Here is a 19255-nt window from a genome sequence, read left to right on the forward strand (position 1 = left end):
GTGTGGGAGAGTTTATAAGGGCTTAAAATATATACAAATAACCATATAAACATATGGTTTCTACTTCGCGGATTTTCTTATTTCGCGGGTGGCTCTGGAACGCAACCCCCGCGATGGAGGAGGGATTACTGTGTTACTGTGTGTGTGTATATATATATATATATATATATATATATATATATATATATATATATATATAAAAAGCTGTGAAGAAACCAAGTTCATTGACGCTAACAAATGTTCAGTATTTAGGTAAAATCACTAATAACCCACACCTCAAATTTAACCTGTATAAAAAGTAAAACACTTTATAGACAACTTAACATAAAAGGAAACTATCTCAACGAGATCTAAAACACACTTTTCGCTGTTTCAGTTAAGTACTCTACAGTCCATATTGACTAAACTTGTGCTCGCAGTCGGAATACAGAAACATTTAGTAGTGGAACATCTCTTAGCCCAACCGTTGATGTCTCTTGCCTTATACCTTTTGTATAAGTGCTGCACATTATAAACACTTCATTATCCTTCAGGTCAGTTTTGACCCACTATTGACTTTAATTGATTTTCTACTGTGTTTAAGGTCCTGTTTGTTTGTAACCCAAAAAAAAATCCTAACGTTATCTGTTGTAAAATTTAGAATCATTAATGAAACAAGATAGTCGCTCAATACAAAATAAGTTTGGGGTGAAAAATTTTATGTCTGGGTCATCCAAATAGGGACGTTCACCTGTGTGATTAACATTTTTATTTTTTGAAACTGCTTTAATTGTAAATTTAAACTAAAAATACTTTCTTTTTACTGTATAACTGTACAATTTGTATGTTGTGTTTACAGGAAACTGAAATAAAGGAGAATCTCCCGAACTCTTTGGCTACCAGTGAAACTATCAAACCAGAGTCTAAGGCTATGCCTGCTTTCAAGATACTGGGGACTAAACCTAACAGTGCTACAAAACATGAAAAATGTACTGTTCTATCATCAGTCGAAAATCTTCCAAGTCTAAGTAAATATGAGCAACAAGATGATCTTTGCTTTCTAGCCTCAGCACAAAATAATACAATTGATAATGAAAACTGTACCAAAACGAAAGTATCAGTTCATGAAGGTTCCTCTATTAAAATGTCCCATACATTCAATATGGATATCAAATCATCTCCCCAAGCTTCAAAATGTATCCTCCCAATGGAAAGTCCACCCTTACAAGCAGGTGATGATGATCTGATAGGTTCTTTAAAACGAACTTTTGAACAGGTTGATAGCAGCCCAGAACAGGATGTTTTTCCTGTAAAGAAAAACAATTCTGTTTATACTCGAGCATTTGCAATAGAGGAAACTAGGCTCCCCACTAACACAGGTCTGTCTATGCATATGGAGGAGCTCTCACTGCAGGCTCTCCAAGTCAGAGCAGCTGCAGAAAACAAATCAAACCAAAAACTGTTGAGACAATTAAGTCCTGTTCCTGTGGCTAAAAACCTCTTTGATGAGCTTGATGATCACTTTGAGAAGGGTCCTACCAATGAGGTAATGAATTCAAGTTTTCAGTTGACAGAAGAGCAGGATCCAAAGCTGTTCAGAAGTTTAAGTTTAGGTTCTGATTGTTCATTCAATGATAATTCACTTCTTGAAAACCATTCAGTGAAAATAACTGAAGAGCTGGACCAAAGCATAAAAGATGAATCATATGATCTGTCTTTTGTGGAGTCTGATGAACCAGTGGAATCATCTTTAAATACTTCCAAAGTCGCTGGCCACGGTGCTAAATCTCTTGAAACCATCAGAAAAGAAATGCCCAAGTCCATCCAAGAACACTTTTTTGATTTACAGCCTTGTCTGCCAATGCAACCTCCTGCTGTTTTAAAGCATAAGAATGTGGTGGCCTTCCGAAGTTACTGTAGTTCAATAACTCGGTCCAATGCCTCAGCGGCTTCACGAATAAGCTTGGGTTCTGTTGAACCAATGGAAACTTCAGCTGCTTCTCTTGGTGGAATCCCTGTGGCTGTTACACCTGCACAAAAAGATAAATTTTGTAGAAGACCTGCAATGTATGAGGTAAGATCCGCAACTTTAATTACCATGTAAATATTTATATCAAAAGGGATGCTACTTTGATTTCTTGCGCCTTATTCAGCAAAAGCCTGAACCTCTAATAGCAGGCAGTGGAAGCATTTAGAGGGAATGTTTGGCATTCTGGTGGCTTCGAAAAGGTACAGGTAACGTTTCCGATGTATCTATATGCCTTTTCATGTAGGATTACTTGGTTGTTGGTACAGTGAAATTAGCCTACTGGGGCTTTGATTTAACCTTGAGCACATGATCCCAAAATTGTGAAACAAATGGATGTTGTAAATTTTAACTCTGTGAAATATAACATTAATATAACGATTATTTCTTTGGCAGAAGAAGTTCAGTCAAAACTAAGATCCATACAGGGCCTAGTTGGCATGAAGACTTGCACTAGGTCAAATAGTACACGAATAAACTTACCGCTTTGACGTTTTTGTTTCACTGTAATCCTCGCAGTGACTAGAAATATTGATTCAATGCCATACCTTCTTGGTTTTTTTAACATGATTCTGATACCTCCATTTAGATATCCTGGAGTTCACCCAGACCTATTTTATATTGATTGAGCATCTTAACCTGTAGTACTGATGATCCTAACTTTCACAACAGATGTTTTTATGGGTTGCAAACAAAGAGAAGCACCTTAAATGCATCAGAAAATCTGTTGAAGTCAATTGTGGGTCAAAATTGACCTGAAGGACATGGCAGTCTTCAAAATTTATAGCAGTGGTACAAAAGTGTCACATTTGAAAAGTCTTTTTGCCTTTTGGAATCTGTCACAGTCAGTAGTGAATCAAAATTGACCTGAAAGACATGGCAAGGTAAACATTTTGTAGGAGGTGCTGTCCAAGTTAGAAATTGTTTAATTGAAAAGCTATTATGGGGAAATGTAGGAAAAGAAGATTATGTTCAGGGAGCTTTTATTGAGTTCATACACAACAAAGGGTCAAGTTTGACCTGAAGGCATTCTGAGGGTTAAGTTAACATGTGACAACTCAATGTTAGCAGAAGTAGAAATCAAGTCACATATCTCTAATCAATCAGATTTCTAACTGCAAGGTAAACAAAGTCCAGTTTTATTTAAGAATATGTGACCACAAATGCATGGTCAATCTATTAACTGTGAAAAATTCAAAAGCTTGCACTGTTTATAAGGGTTTACTATCTCATAAAAAGATAATTTTATTACTTTTCCTTTTACGAAGCTGACCAGCTTTGGCTATTCCAGACTAGAAACTCTTTCCGTTCATTCATCTGATCAGTCACAAATGGTGTTCAGTGCCACAGTATAGTCACACAGTTGGGATGTTCAAAATAAGCAGCTGAACCACTTTGCAGCATGTGCTTGTTGTTGACATCATTTTTTGGTCAGCTCAGGTGACTCATCTTCCCTTGTATGAAGTAGACGTCCGAGACAACAAAGTCTGGTGTAGATAAGGACAGTTCAGCTGCCTTAGTTTGTTGGCCATGTTCTAGGGTTATCAAATTAGCCAAAACATAAGGTTTGATTATTCAAATTAAATAATAATAATAATCATTCATTTTATTTATAAGGCACTTTACATTTGTAGTAAACCTCAAAGTGCTACATAAAATATATATATATTTTTATACACTGTATATAATACTTTTTAAAAACCACACATATAATAAGTTAAAAAGTGTACTAAAAAGTAAAAAATAAGTCTCTCATACATCACTCTCCAAATAAAAGGAGAGTAGCTTTTGCTAATATTTTAAGAAGTGTTTCTTGAATATAGATTGATGAAAAGCGCCCACCTTTTATTTGGAGTGATGTATGAGAGACTTTTATTTTTTACTTTTTAGTACATTTTTTAACTTTTTAAAAACCATGCTTATATTATTGTTTTATATATGTATATATTATTTTCAACTTTTTAGTCTTGGATTTGTTTTAGTATAATTTTGTAATCAATATTTTAACACTTTTAACACTTGCCATCTATTGGTGAAATCTTGAACTATTCTTTATATGAAAATTTAAAAGAAAATTTCAATTAATTTTAATTAACATGGATTAATCAATTAGTGAAACTGATTATTGATTCATGTATTGTCATCGGAAGTAAGTGTGCAAAATTTCAAGTCATTTAGACAATAAGGAGTGGGTTAAATATCGATTACAAGATTTGTACCAGACAACAAACAGGTGAAATTCATATAAGCGTGGTAATAATAAATAAATTTAAACAAAGATAAAACAATAATTAGAGGTAATTTTGTTAATATGCTTTCCTAAATAGAAAAGTCTTTAGCAGTTTTTTAAAACAGCCCACAATCTGCTGTGTTCTCAGATTCTCTGGTAGGACATTCCAGAGCTGTGGAGCAGTGGCCGCACAGGCTCGGTCACCCATTGTATGAAGTTTTAGTTATAGGGGTGCGAATTCGGGAGGTATTTGCAAAACGGAGGTTTCTTGTAGTGAATTATAATATAAGAAGTTCCTTAAGATATTGTGGAGCATTTCCATGGATACACTGGTGAGAAAGCAGACAAAGTTTGTATTCAATACGGAGGTGAATAGGGAGCCAATGAAGTAACCGAAGGATTGGTGAAATATGTTCATATTTCCGCACCCTCATCAGGATCCTTACAGCACTATTTTTTATTTGTTGGAGCTTTTGAAGGCTCTTGCTGGGGATCCCGATGAGGTGTGCATTGCAATAGTCCAGTCTGGAGGAGACAAAGGTATGAACCAGCTTTTTAGCATCACAAAGGGAAAGGTAGGGACGGAGTTTGGCCATGTCTCAAAGATGAAGAAATGTAATTTTGCAGAGGTGATGGACATATGTATCAAATGACAAATGTAAGTCAAACTTTACACCCAAATCAGTAACAGTAAATTAAAAAAAAAATATATATATTCAGACTTAGGTTAATGATTCTGGGGGTTGCATGTACATGTGATGCCCACTGCAAAAAATAAATAAATAAATCCTAGAGGTACGAGGGCAACTATTACTTAAATATGAGAAACATCAAACGGCTTAGCCACTGCACTGCCATCTAGTTTTCAATCTAGTACTGCCGACCAAGTCTTAAACCTCTCAGCCTGTTTGGCACAGAAGCACTATCCTTCACTCCTGTCATCCAGCTCTTCCTATGGAGGTACCTTTTGGCCTCACAAAAAGTTTTGTCACACTCTAATATTACTAGAACTACACCTAGTTTGTGTAAAATGCTGACTTCCGTGTTTTGTTTTTTTTTTTTTTGTCTACCACATCTAAAGTCCTGCTTTTGTTTCAGACTCCAAAACAGACATCTTCTCAGACTCCTTTCAGAACACCAAAAAGCGTGCGCAGAGGAACAGCACCTGCAGTAGGAGAGCGCATCTTGGGAACTCCTGACTACTTGGCTCCAGAGCTGCTTCTGGGAATGCAACACAGTAAGACACTTACAACTTGTACATTAAGATCAAGCAGCCACGGTTTATTAAAGATTTTAATGTACAAAGAGTTGCAGCCATCCTTTGTGCCACCTTCTAAAATTCTTCCTTCTTGCCATTTCAGTTATAAATGGTCTATAATGACAAAATTATTAAGCCCTCATTTATTGTGTAAATTTAACGTTTGTATTTATACCTGACAACATGTTTACAGCTCTCATGGGTTTTATGATACCCGAGGTCTGCTTCTTACTTTTCATCTGCAAAAATTCAGTATCCAAAACATGTCAAAATAGTTGAAACGATGTTTTTATGAATGTTTATTTGCTAAAACGTTTACATGGTTACTCACAAGGAGGGAACACTGGCATATACTTGGTGCCACTCCTCTCTGTGAATAACACCTTTTGTGGAAAAGGCACTATATAAATGCAGAAAAGTGCTGCGTTTGTACACAGTGAGGACACCCCCACACCCATGATGTGGGTTCAAGAAATCAATGGATGGATAAACTAAAACACAAAATTGCATATAGCACAAATGTAAACAGCTTGACATAAATACCATGCAGTATGTAAATAAAAAACAACAAAAGAAAAACAAAGTCCATCATGTTTGTGCACGTAAAAGTTCATACTTAACACTGAATGATGATTAAAAAAAAAAATTATATCATAAAAAAATTCTGAAAAATACAACACAGTAAGTGCAAAATTTAACAATACTGATTCAAATGTAGTATCCAGCCATCTTGGAGACCCTGGAAGAGGCGCAGCTCCTGGGGACTCTATCGTCCTGCTGGGAGACTTAAACGCTCACGTTGGCAATGACAGTGAAACCTGGAGAGGTGTGATTGGGAGGAATGGCCTCCCTGATCTAAACTCCAGTGGTGTTCAGTTGTTGGACTTCTGTGCTGGCCATGGATTGTCCATAACGAACACCATGTTCAAGCATAAGGGTGTCCATAAGTGCACTTGGCGCCAGGATGCCCAAGGTTGCAGCTCGATGATCGACTTTGTAATCGTGTCATCACATCTGCGACCTTATGTCATGGACACTCGGGTGAAGAGAGGGGCTGAGCTGTTAACTGATCACCACCTGGTGGTAAGTTGGATCAGATGGTGGGAGAGGCTGCCGGACAGACCAGGCAGACCCAAACAAATAATGAGGGTCTGCTGGGAACGTCTGGCGGAGGAAACAGTCACAAAGATCTTTAACTGCCACCTCCGGCAGAACTTCAACCTCATTCCGAGGGAGGCGAAGGACATTGAGTCTGAATGGGCCATGTTCCAAGCCTCCATTGTCGAAGCAGCAGAACGGAGCTGTGGCCGCAAGGTTGTCAGTGCCTCTCGTGGCGGCAATCCATGAACCCGGTGGTGGACACCTAAGGTTCGAGAGGTCGTCAAGCTGAAGAAAGAGTCCTATTGGGTCTGATTGACCAGTGGGACTCCAGAGGCAGCTGAGGGGTACCGGCGGGCCAAGCGTGTGGCGGCATTGGCTGTTGCAGAGGCAAAAATACAGGCATGGGAGGAGTTTGGGGAAGCCATAGAAAACGACTTTCGGTCAGCACCGAGAAGGTTCTGGCAAATTGTCCGGCGCCTCAGGAAGGGAAAGCGGTGCTCCACCAACACTGTGTACAGTGGAGATGGGGCCCTGCTGACGTCAACTGCAGACGTTATTGACCGGTGGAAGGAATACTTCGAGGATCTTCTCAATCCCACCAGCATGTCTTCCTTAGAGGAAGCAGAGCTGGAGGACTCCGGGAGGGGGCCCATAACAGGGGCTGAGGTCTCCAAGGTAGTTAGAAAGCTCCAAGGTGGCAGGGCCCCTGGGGTGGACGAGGTTCACCCTGGGTTCCTTAAGGCTTTGGATGTTGTGGGGCTGTCCTGGTTGACACGTCTCTGCAACATCGCATGGACATCGGGGGCAGTGCCTCTGGATTGGCAAACCGGGGTGGTGGTTCCCCTTTTTAAGAAGGGTGACCGGAAGATGTGCTCCAACTATAGGGGGATCATACTCCTCAGCCTCCCCGGTAAGGTCTGTTCAGGGGTGTTGGAGAAGAGAGTTTGGTCGTTAGTTGAATCTCAGATTCAAGAGGAACAATGTGGATTCCGTCCCAGCTGTGGAACACTGGACCAGCTCTACACTCTGGCCAGGATCCTGTAGGGGGCATGGGAGTTTGCCCAACCAGTTCACATGTGTTTTGTGGATTTGGAGAAGGCATTCGACCGTGTCCCTCGAAGCATCCTGTGGGGTGTGCTCCAAGAGTACAGGGTACAAGGCTCGTTGTTACGAGCCATTCAGTCCCTGTGCAGGAGGAGTAGGAGCTTGGTCCGCATTGCCGGTAATAAGTTGAACTCTGCCAGGGCTGCCCTTTGTCACCGATTCTGTTCATAAGTTATATGGACAGAATTTCTAGGCGCAGCCAAGGAGCGAAGGGGGTCTGGTTCGGTGACCTCAGAATCTCGTCTCTGCTATTTGTGGATGACGTGGTTCTGTTGGCTTCATCGGACAGTGACCTCCAGCTCTCACTGGAGCGGTTCGCAGCCGAATATGAAGCAGCGGGGATGAGAGTCGGCACCTCTAAATCTGAGGCCATGGTTCTCAGCCGGAAAAGGGTGGAATGCTGTCTCTGGGTTGGGAACACAGTACTGCCTCAAGTGGAGGAGTTCAAGTATCTCAGGGTCTTGTTCACGAGTGAGGGAAGAATGAAGCGGGAGGTTGACAGACGGATCGGTGCGGTATCCGCAGTAATGCGGGCTCTGCAACGGTCCATCATGGTGAAGAGAGAGCTGAGCCAAAATGTGAGGCTGTCGATTTACCAGTTGATCTATGTTCCTACCCTCACCTAAGGCCACGAGCTTTGGGTAGTGACCGAAAGAGCAAGATCGCGGATACAAGCAGCCGAAATGAGTTTTCTCCACAGGGTGGCTCGACTTTCCCTTAGAGAGAGGGTGAGGAGTTCAGTTATCCAGGAGAGACTCAGAGTAGAGTCGCTGCTCCTCCGCATTGAGAGGAGTCAGTTGAGGTGGTTCAGGCATCTGGTTAGGATTTCCCCTGGTCGCCTCCCTGGGGGGGTGTTCTGGGCATGCCCCACTGGGAGAAGGCCACGGGGCAGACCCAGGACATGCTCAGAGGGATTATATCTCCCGGCTGGCCTTGGAACGCCTCGGGGTCCTCCTAGAGGAGCTGGAGGAGGTGGCCGGGGAGAGGGAGGTCTGGGCTTCCCTGCTTAGGCTACTGCCCCCGCGACCCGACTTTGGATAAGCGGTGGATAATGGATGGATGATTCAAATGTGGCACATAATATGTTACAAAAAAAAAAGGCTTTCAAATGTCCGCATATACCATTTCACTCTTAAAGTAATAAAATAATCAGTGCCCATTTTTACTATTGTCAAATAAATAACCATGCCTTATTGAAAACGCATGTTTCCTACATTCAAGTGAAAGGTGAATATTGTTCTATCAGAATATTTACATCTGGTCAAGGAATTATATTGTGTAAGTAAAATTGCGACAAATTTAGCTGCAATGTTTGTAACAGAAAATGTAATTTTAAAATGTAACTATAGTGTCAACATGGTTTAGAACAGGGGTCGCCAACTCCAGTCCTGGAGGACCACCGTGGCTACAGGTTTTCATTCTAAACCTTTTCTGAATGAGTGACCTGTTTTTGCTGCTAATTAACTTCTTTTGAATTAATTTTGATTTGCTCTTGAAGACTCAGACCCCTTAATTGTTTTTTTCCTAAATTAGCAGCCTAAAAAGAATGATATACAAAATGAGCCAAAACAGGACCAGCAAACTGTGACCATCATACAATATCTAACAATAATGAAAGATGAAGGTCTCAGGAATGTTGATCTGCTCAGGTCCACAAAACATTTGAACAGAGGTCTCAGAAAGAGAAAATCAACGTCGGAAATGTCTGCTAATGCACCACGAGAGCAGCAACAAGCCATGAAATTAAAGAACGGGTTTAATTAACGACAAGAATCAGAGCCTCATTAAGCAGCTGGTTGGAGTGAAATTGGTTGGAGTTTGAAGCCCTGACTTAGTTGGTCTTCTTTTGGCTCACTCATTTCACATTTCATTTCTGTTTGGGTGCCATTTAAGGAAAGAAATGAAGCAATTCAGAGGAACGATTAAGTAATTCAGGAGAACAAATTTAAAAAAAGCAATTCGATTAAAATGAATTCACAAGAAGTTAATTAACCGCACAAACAGGGCACTCAATTAAAAAGGGTTAGAATGAAAATCTGCAGCCACGGTGGTCCTCCAGGACCGGACTTGGCGACTCCTGGTTTAGAACATCTGCTTATACTGGCAAAACTTAAGAAATATCCATCCATCCATCCATTATCCAACCCGCTATATCCAAACTACAGGGTGACGGATAGCAGAAATAAAACTAATTTAGAATGAAAGAGGACAAAAAGTCTCCAAATTTAAAAAAAAAAAAAAAACTATTTAAGAAGATTTTTGAATAATTTTTTTTTTTAATCTTATTTATTTTATTGTAATCGCACAACATTCCATACAAATAGATCAATTTTTACAAAAATTGGATTGAAAACAAATGCAAAGGTCAACTTCTCTATTTGAGCAGCTCTGCAGAACACTGTTTACGGTGATGGCGATCAACTAAGAAGGGATGATAAGCAAAAAGATTCACATGAAATTATTTTTTTGTGTGTGGTGAAAAAATCAAATTGTGCTTCGCTTCCAGTGAAATTCATGCCATTGACACTTGAAGAAAGGCATGTGGCCGCTGTGTGGGAGAATTTCCATGCATTAATTTTGCATGCATCTGCTTGTGATTTTGTATTTAAGTAAAGATGTCTAGTGGATAAAGCTAGGAAAAGGTGGTTGGTTTTTAAGAAACGGGGAGGAAGGCGTTTGGCACCAGCGACTTTCTTGAGTTTTTCTGTGCAGGAAGGTGCATGTCACATTTTTAAAATGTACTGCACTCCTCCACAATAATATGAATGAAGGACATAAATAGAATCGATTTTGCCAGACTTGAAACAGTTGCATGCTTTACACAACTGCATAAAAGAACAAAGGTAAATACGGAGGTATGGATGAGACTTTATTTAACAGTATTCCTTGCCTTGCATTCCACACCATGCTGTGAAATAAGTGTATTACTTGTCCTCGGTGTCTGTTTCTTTAATACCAAATTTAACTGAACTACTTTTGACTGTAGCCTTAACATTCATATTTGTTTGCTTATTTTTCCTCAGATTGCATGGTTGATTGGTGGGCTCTTGGTGTTTGTCTCTATGAATTCCTTACTGGCATTCCACCATTTAACGATGAGACTCCACAGCAGGTTTTCCAGAACATATTAAGTAGAGGTATGACTTCATCTCCTGTTCTGTCACATGTAGTTAGTATCTCACCCTTTTAAATCTTATTATTCTCCTTCTGCTTTCAGACATTACGTGGCCAGAAGGTGAAGAAGAGCTGTCACAAAATGCCAAGACTACGATAGAAAGCCTGCTTACCACTGATGCTGCTCAGAGGGCCGGATTAAAAGGTGCATTTTCCAGCCCAATGTTTTATTTGCACATTGAACTATCCAGTTATGTTGTATGAAATCCAGAGTTATTGAAGGAAGAATTGTATATTGAAGAATATAAAATCGGAGTGCTATCTTTTCTTTATATAAAGCCTAGTGTAACTGCGTCTTTTCCAGTTTCCTAAAATTAAGCCGAAACTGAGTTGGCAAGGTAGGATCCAGCATGAGTACAACGTGTAAAAAAAGAAATTGCTCAGTCCAATAAAGTTTGTTTTAAAAAGTTTTAGTGAAAATTCTGAGCAAGACAGATCACACAACAACAGTGAAAAAAGTTATTACACACAAAAAAGGCAAAAAAGGAAACTTGGCCTTTTCTTGTTAAACTTTAGTTACTCTCTATACTTGAAGGTTGCGTTATTTCTCAATGCCAAACTTAAATATGCTTTACTTAACACCAGAATTACCAGAGCCTATGAAAAAACTTGTAGATCCGGCCCACCTTAAATCCGTTCGCACCGCTCCACCAGCGTCTTTTGTCCCGTAAATGTGCCGACAAAGACAAGCAGCAAGCAGCCTGCTATTCCATTCCCCCCACAGCTGCAGAACGTGCACAAACTTCTCCCAGCTCATGCCTTGATTGATTATCTGGGAGTGAAGTGCTGGAGTTTTAGAGTGGAAATAATAGATCGTTATTTGGAACACATGCATTTCATGTGTGTTCCGTTTCTACAATAATCTGTGTAAACACATTGTTAAAACAGAAATGTTTTTCATATTTTAGTAATAAATGACAAAATGTACAAATAAACTATATAATGTGTGAAGCCTGCAGTCCAAAGATCAAATAGATATTTTCACAAAAGGTTCAAGGATAAGACAACAGCTGACTTGTAATCAAGAGTCCCCGGTTCGGTCCCGACTGACTCCTATATTAGCCTCCTCCTATATTTTCAGTAGTGAGCTGCTCTTATTGTTAATATTAGGGGGCTTCGCTCGCCAACCCCTGGTGTTGGGTAACCCGAAATACATTGATGTATGTATGAGATAGGTTTGTTGGTTCCATCAGGACGTGAATGCAGGACAATATCGCGGTCAAATGGAGGCTCACCATCTTTACTTTGAAAGACAATTGCAACTTCATTAACGATGGGAAGATTGTATCGTCTTGGATCTTGTTCTTTGTCCTTTATTAACACTAAAGCAATTGTAGTTGGCGCTACACCTTCTGCTTCTGCTTTTGTATTGGCCTCTCTTTCAACCTCATGTAGCATTTTTATAGACTTAGCTAATGGGTGATTGTTTATGACTTCAGCGACGTTTCTCATTATCAGCTCTGTGCATTGCTTGTTTTCAGGAAGGTTCATTCGTTGATAGATTGCGTCATCTGGATCTAACACGTAGATTTGTGCATATTTGCGGTCGTGATTTGGTTCAGGGTGCACTGTTCCAATCCGATGTAATTTGTCCACATACGCGAAAGCAGTATGGGCCATTGCCAGCTGGTGGCCTGATATTTACCCCGGTAGATGCAAAAGCAAATGAACTATTGTAGGATCTAATGCAGTCCATAAAGTTTTTACTTTCGGGTACATTGTTAGTTAGAAGCTTCCGTAGATATTCAGGATATTCATCTAAAGGAGGCAGTCTAACCTGACCCTTTTGACAACAACGTGTAAACTCCTTAGTTGTATTGCCAGTTGTTTCTTCAGGGAAGTTAAGTGAATGACAATGACAGCAAATGATATTCATTAATCCTAATGAATGTTCATTAATAGTGGACTCATTACAGAATGTGTTGTCAGCTAATTGGCGGAATTGTTTAGCGGCTGTTTGTCGTTCCTTTCTTTGCCGTTTATCCATCGCCTCTGCTGTTTGAGAGGCGCGTTGTAGGCGCCTGCATTCATTAATTGTATTCAGGCGGGCTCGTTTCTGTATGTCCATTAGTTGAGATGTTTCGTTTTGGAGCCGTGACTCCTTTGGTTGCGTTGTTTGAGAAGCGCGTTGTAGGCGCCTGCGTTCATTGTTTATTCAGGCGGGCTCGTTTGTGTATCTCCGTCAGTTGTGGTCTTTCGTTTTGAACCCGTGCCTGCTTTGCTTCCACAGTTTCAGATGCGCGTTGTAGGCGTCTATGTTCATTGTATTTATCCATGCAGGCTTGTTTTTGTAGCTTCGTTAGTCGAGCTGTTTGGTTTTGGAGCCGAGACAGTTTTGCTTCCGCGGTTTCAGACGCCTACGTTTATTGTTCTTATCCATGCGGGCTCGTTTTTGTAGCTTCGTTAGTTGAGCTGGATCGTTTTGGAGCCATGACCATGACTCCATTAGTTATCCGTTGTCTACCATTAGTAATATGGATAATTGCACTCACTGTTAATACGGAGCATTTTCTGTGGTTGTACTGTTAATAATGCATCACTGTAATGTGATTCACATATGCTATATGGTTTGGACGTGTGAGGATGCCGTAGGTTTAATACGGAGAGTTCGTTTATTCTTATTACCTGGACCATGCTGTGTAGTGTGGACGTTTAGTTCAGAAGCACGTTGTAGGCGCCTGTGCCTTTCGTACTTTCTCGTACCTTCTGTACTTTCTTTGTGGACCTTTGCGGACTCCGTAGTGTCTTCCGTTTGTCTCTGGTGTGCAGTGCAGAATCCTCTTTTCTGTATGGCTGTGTCGTTAGCTATGGGCGCGTTGTTGCTTCATGTCTTATTTACGTTAGTTGAGCTCTTTCGTTTTTGAGCCGTGACTCCTTCGTTCGCGGTGGATCAGACTTCGGTTGCGGTTTATGAGAAGCGTGCTGTAGGCGCCTGCGCACTGTCTCCTGCGTCCATCGCCGTGTACCTGCGTCTGTGCCTTCCGGTTTACCATTCACGGTTAGTAATATGGATTATACAGTACACGCATACATTTGGTTTGCGTCTGTAACAGACAGTGTGAATTTGTAGGAATTGTGAAAGTTACCTTTTTTTTTTTTTTTTTACTTCTCTCAGTCACGATACAGTACATACTAAGGGGAGCTTCCTACTAAATGTAGGAAGTTCAGTCCTTGCGTGTGTGTGAACTGTTAACATTTGGATCTGATGATTACATATAGGGCTGAACTGACCTCTCTGAATGAATAATTCCAAATATCATATATCCCTTTGTCTCTGTGTGTTTTTTGTTTTTTTTTTGACATCATAGACCATAAGCTGCATACTAATTCAGCGTGAGCAGGAGCACTCAATAAAACTGAATAAAAAAAAAATCAGTTGATGGTGAGATACAAAGAAGGCAGATTCGCCAGCATTTGTGTGTCAGCTTTTATCCCTCCAGATCAGAGAATGTCCAGTTCCACTACCTCAAAACACCACTTACATCTACAGTTATTCCCAGTTTCAAATTAAAATTAACAGCGTCAGCTCCCCTTAGTATGTATCGTGATCGTGACTGAGAGAATAAAAGTGAAAAAAAAGGTAACTTTCACAAGTCCTACAAATGCACACCGTTTGTTACAGACGCAAACCAAATGTATGTGTGTACTGTATAAGATTAACAATAAGAGCAGCTCACTACTGAAAACGGCAAATATAGGAAGCAGTCGGAATTGAACCAGGGACTCTTCATTACAAGTCTGCAAATCTTACTGCTACGGAAGCTGTCGTCTTATCCTTGAACCTCTTGTGAAAGTGTTTATTTGATTTTGGACTTCAGGCTTCACACATTATATAGTTTATTTGCACATTTTGTCATTTACTACTAAAATATGAAAAACGTTTGTTTGAACAATGCGTTTACACAGATTATTGTAGAAACGGAACACACATGAAATGCATGTGTTCCAAATAACGATCTATTATTTCCACTCTAAAACTCCAGCACTTCACTCCCAGATAATCAGGGCGTAAGCTGGGAGAAGTTTGTGCATGTTCTGTAGCTGTGGGGGATGGAATAGCAGGCTGCTTGTCTTTATTGGCACATTTAGAGGACAAAAGACGCTGGTGGAGAGGTGCGAACGGATTTAAGGTGGGCCGGATCTAAGAGTTTTTTCGTAGGCTCTGGTAATTCTAGTATTAATACGTTAAGTACATTCAATTCATACGGCGTATTCAATATGATCAATACGTTCAGTATGATATGATACGGTTTGAAAACTATTTGCCCATCATGCCTTACCAACTGCAAGGCAGATCACAAACTGGGAGACTAATCTGTAGTCAGAGGAATATGAAATAATTTGAATATTCCATTTCAATTTAGCTTGTGGGGGATATAATAGAATCTCCCATAGACTATGCATTAATATACAGGTGCTGGTTATAAAATTAGAATATCATGACAAAGTTGATTTGTTTCAGTAATTCCATTCAAAAAGTGAAACTTGTATATTAGATTCATTCATTACACACAGACTGATGTATTTCAAGTGTTTATTTCTTTTAATGTTGATGATAATAACTGACAACTAATGAAAGTCCCAAATTCAGTATCTCGGAAAATTAGAATATTGTGAAAAGGTTCAATATTGAAGACACCTGGTACCACACTCTAATCAGCTAATGAACTCAAAACACCTGCAAAAGCCTTTAAATGGTCTCTCAGTCTAGTTCTGTAGGCTACACAATCATGGGGAAGACTGCTGACTTGACTGTTGTCCAAAAGACGACCATTGACACCTTGCACAAGGAGGGCAAGACACAAAAGGTCATTGCTAAAGAGGCTGGCTGTTCACAGAGCTCTGTGTCCAAGCACATTAATAGAGAGGTGAAGGGAAGGACAAGATGTGGTAGAAAAAAGTGTACAAGCAATAGGGACAACCGCACCCTGGAGAGGATTGTGAAACAAAACCCATTCAAAAATGTGGGGGAGATTCACAAAGAGTGGACTGCAGCTGGAGTCAGTGCTTCAAGAACCACCACACACAGACGTATGCAAGACATGGGTTTCAGCTGTCGCATTCCTTGTGTCAAGCCACTCTTGAACAAGAGACAGCGTCAGAAGCGTCTCGTCTTTGGACTGATGCTGAGTAGTCCAAAGTTATGTTCTCTGATGAAAGTAAATTTTGCATTTCCTTTGGAAATCAAGGTCCCAGAGTCTGGAGGAAAAGAGGTGAGGCACAGAATCCACGTTGCGTGAGGTCCAGTGTAAAGTTTCCACAGTCAGTGATGGTTTGGGGTGCCAGGTCATCTGCTGGTGTTGGTCCATTGTGTTTTCTGAGGTCCAAGGTCAACGCAGCCGTCTACCAGGAAGTTTTAGAGCACTTCATGCTTCCTGCTGCTGACGAACTTTATGGAGATGCAGATTTCATTTTCCAACAGGACCTGGCACCTGCACACAGTGCCAGCAAACTCGCCTGACCTTAACCCCACAGAAAATCTATGGGGTATTGTGAAGAGGAAGATGCAATACGCCAGACCTAACAATTCAGAAGAGCTCAAGGGCACTATCAGAGCAACATGGGCTCTCATAACACCTGAGCAGTGCCACAGACTGATCGACTCCATGCCACGCCGCATTGCTGCAGTAATCCAGGCCAAAGGAGCCCCAACTAAATATTGAGTGCTGTACATGCTCATACTTTTCATGTTCATACCTTTCAGTTGGCCAACATTTCTAAAAATCCTTTTTTTGCATTGGTCTTAATTGATATTCTAATGTTCCGAGATACTGAATTTGGGACTTTCATTAGTTGTCAGTTATAATCATCAACATTAAAAGAAATAAACATTTGAAATACATCAGTCTGTGTGTAATGAATGAATCTAATATACAAGTTTCACTTTTTGAATGGAATTACTGAAATAAATCAACTTTGTCATGATATTCTAATTTTATGACCAGCACCTGTATAGGCAAATATTTTAACATAACTAAGAAAATACTTCTGTCAGTTTAACATAACCTTACTAAATAACACATGGCTCTTACACACCTTGATAGGCATGACTTGGGTAAAAGAATCAGGTGCCATCAACTGCAGTGACTTGTTACTAATGAGGAGGGCAGCTGGAATGAAAATCTTTGGGTGTCCATGCCCTGAGTTTGACACCCCTGATCGAAACCTCTGCCCCTGCTCGACTTCATACAGATCATGACCTAATCCACACTGAATTACCAAATTAAACTTGTTAACCCATATTTATTGTTTGTTTTATTTCAGATTTGCAGAACAACCCATTATTTAATGGCATGGACTGGGAAAATCTGCAAAACCAGCCTATGCCCTTCATACCCCAACCAGAAGATGAAACCGACACCACCTACTTTGAAGCCAGAAATAACGCACAGCACCTCACCATTTCAGGATTTAGCCTTTAGATGCGAACACATTTACATCCAGGTACCTTAAGTATTATAACACAGTAGACAAGCTGGCAGGCCAGTTTTTAAAATGGCATGTGCAGTTGGCATCACGGTGTACATTCAACCCCCCACCCCCCCATAGCTGCATTCTGCGGAAATTTTGGATTAATAAGTTGTACTATAGTTTTAAAAGTAAATACAATGTAAATAAGCGTTTTTCACTGCCCATAATAGCATTTGAAAAAAGAAAAAAGTAAAAGACCATTAGTATTAGGAAATTTACAAAAGATTATATAGACATGTGGCCATCACATGTATAATTTGTTTTACTTTTATCCTTTAACAGAAAATTGATATATTTGTTTTAATCGGAATAAACATGTAGTTTCTGATAGATCTGGTTATAGTTGTATTCGTATAGTGGCAGCAATGACTTTGCTCAGCCATTCATGTGATGTTCAGATTACAACGCCATAGTGTTCGGTTTAAAAAGCTTTTATGTTAAGTCTGTTACATACTAATATATTTATGTTAAATTGTATAAATATGTACTTATTTTTGAATGTATGAAAGATTGATATATTTAATCATATCTTGATATTTGTGCAATACAAAATGTTTGTCATTTTACTATATAATAAAACTTCACATGCAACACGGGCGTTATGAGTTTACCAGACAGTAAGTGAATTGCAGGAGATGATTCTGCCATTTTAAAAGGCTGCTTATTCTAACTGTACTGCTGGACTTTCTCCTGGCAGTGTGTGACGCAATCCTGGGTGGGGCATATATTATAACATTTTAGCGCCAGGGTAATGCAGGACATCTTATTGACCTGACTTTGGGATGTTGAAACAAAACGAGTACATACAGTAGATAAATACCCAACTAGACACGGGCAGAACGAGCCAGCGCAACACAAAGGGTCAAGTCTGCGTATTTGACGTCTTTTGCTGTATTCAGTATTCAGTCACTGCCTTTAAAATGGTCAGTAGTGCTCTTTAACAACATACACTTTCATAAGTGTTTGCAAGTTTAATAAAAAATCAAAAACTGAAAGCGGTCATTGATAGAGCTATTCAGTCTCTTAATTCAGTAAAGCCCCTTTGACAGCAACTCAAGCTTTGAGTCTTCTTGGGTCTCTACCAGCTTTGCACACCTGAATTTGAGCATTTTATTATATTCCTCCTGCCAGATCCTCTCAAGAATGTTAGATTGGATGGGAAGCATCTGTAAACTGCCATCTTCGGGTCTCTCCACAGATGTTCTATGGGGGTTAAGCCTGGGCTTTGGCTGGGCCACTCAAGGATACTCAGATGTATGCCAAAGCCACTCCAGTGTTATCCCTGACTGTGTGCTGAACTTCATTGTCAAGCTGAAAGTTCAACCATTGCACCAGTCTGAGGTGACATGCACTCTGGAGCAGGTCATCTTCAAAGACCTCTGTATATTTGGTTGCATTCATCCTTACCTCAGTTCTGGCCAGTCTCCCTGTCCCAGTGACTGAGAAGCACCCCCATAGCATGATGCTGAAACCACCATGCTTCACCATAGAGATGGTAATAGACACTTGTAATGGCCAGTGTCTGGTCTTTGTCAGACATAGTGCTTGGAGTTCACTTTCTGTTTCATCACTGGGCAGTACATTTCACTCCAGATTGCCTTGACAGTCCTGAGATTTCATTTTTCTCGTCCCAGATGCAGAAAAGCAGCCCCAAAACATAACCGAGCCTCCTCCATGTTACACAGTAGGTGTGGTCCTCTTTACTTTGAAAGCTTCATTTTTTTTCATTTGTGAACATACAGCTGACGTGACGTGCCAAGAAGCTCCAGTTTTGTCTCATCTGTCCAAAGGACCTTCTCCCAGAAGCATTTTGGCTTGTCGATAAGCATTTTATGTGGAGTCCTCTCGGGTCTTCTTCCATCGAGCCCACTGCCACTCAGAAAGTGATAGATGGTGTGAACAGACATTGATG

The 19255-nt window shown here is 40.3% G+C and overlaps 1 protein-coding gene across 1 annotated transcript in view; it reads left to right on the plus strand.

Annotated features, from left to right (window-relative positions):
- Window positions 1–17950, plus strand: part of mastl (microtubule associated serine/threonine kinase-like) — a 40881-nt gene extending 22931 nt beyond the window's left edge. The window contains exons 8-12 of the mRNA XM_028804354.2: window positions 839–2053; window positions 5334–5472; window positions 10722–10835; window positions 10916–11017; window positions 17137–17950. Of these exons, the coding sequence (XP_028660187.1) occupies window positions 839–2053; window positions 5334–5472; window positions 10722–10835; window positions 10916–11017; window positions 17137–17294 (1728 nt within the window). The 3' untranslated portion in view covers window positions 17295–17950. The remainder of the gene's footprint in view (window positions 1–838; window positions 2054–5333; window positions 5473–10721; window positions 10836–10915; window positions 11018–17136) is intronic.
- Window positions 17951–19255: the final 1305 nt, after the last annotated feature.

Source organism: Erpetoichthys calabaricus, chromosome 6 (genome assembly GCF_900747795.2).
Source record: "Erpetoichthys calabaricus chromosome 6, fErpCal1.3, whole genome shotgun sequence".
NCBI classification, from domain to species: Eukaryota; Metazoa; Chordata; class Cladistia; order Polypteriformes; family Polypteridae; genus Erpetoichthys; species Erpetoichthys calabaricus.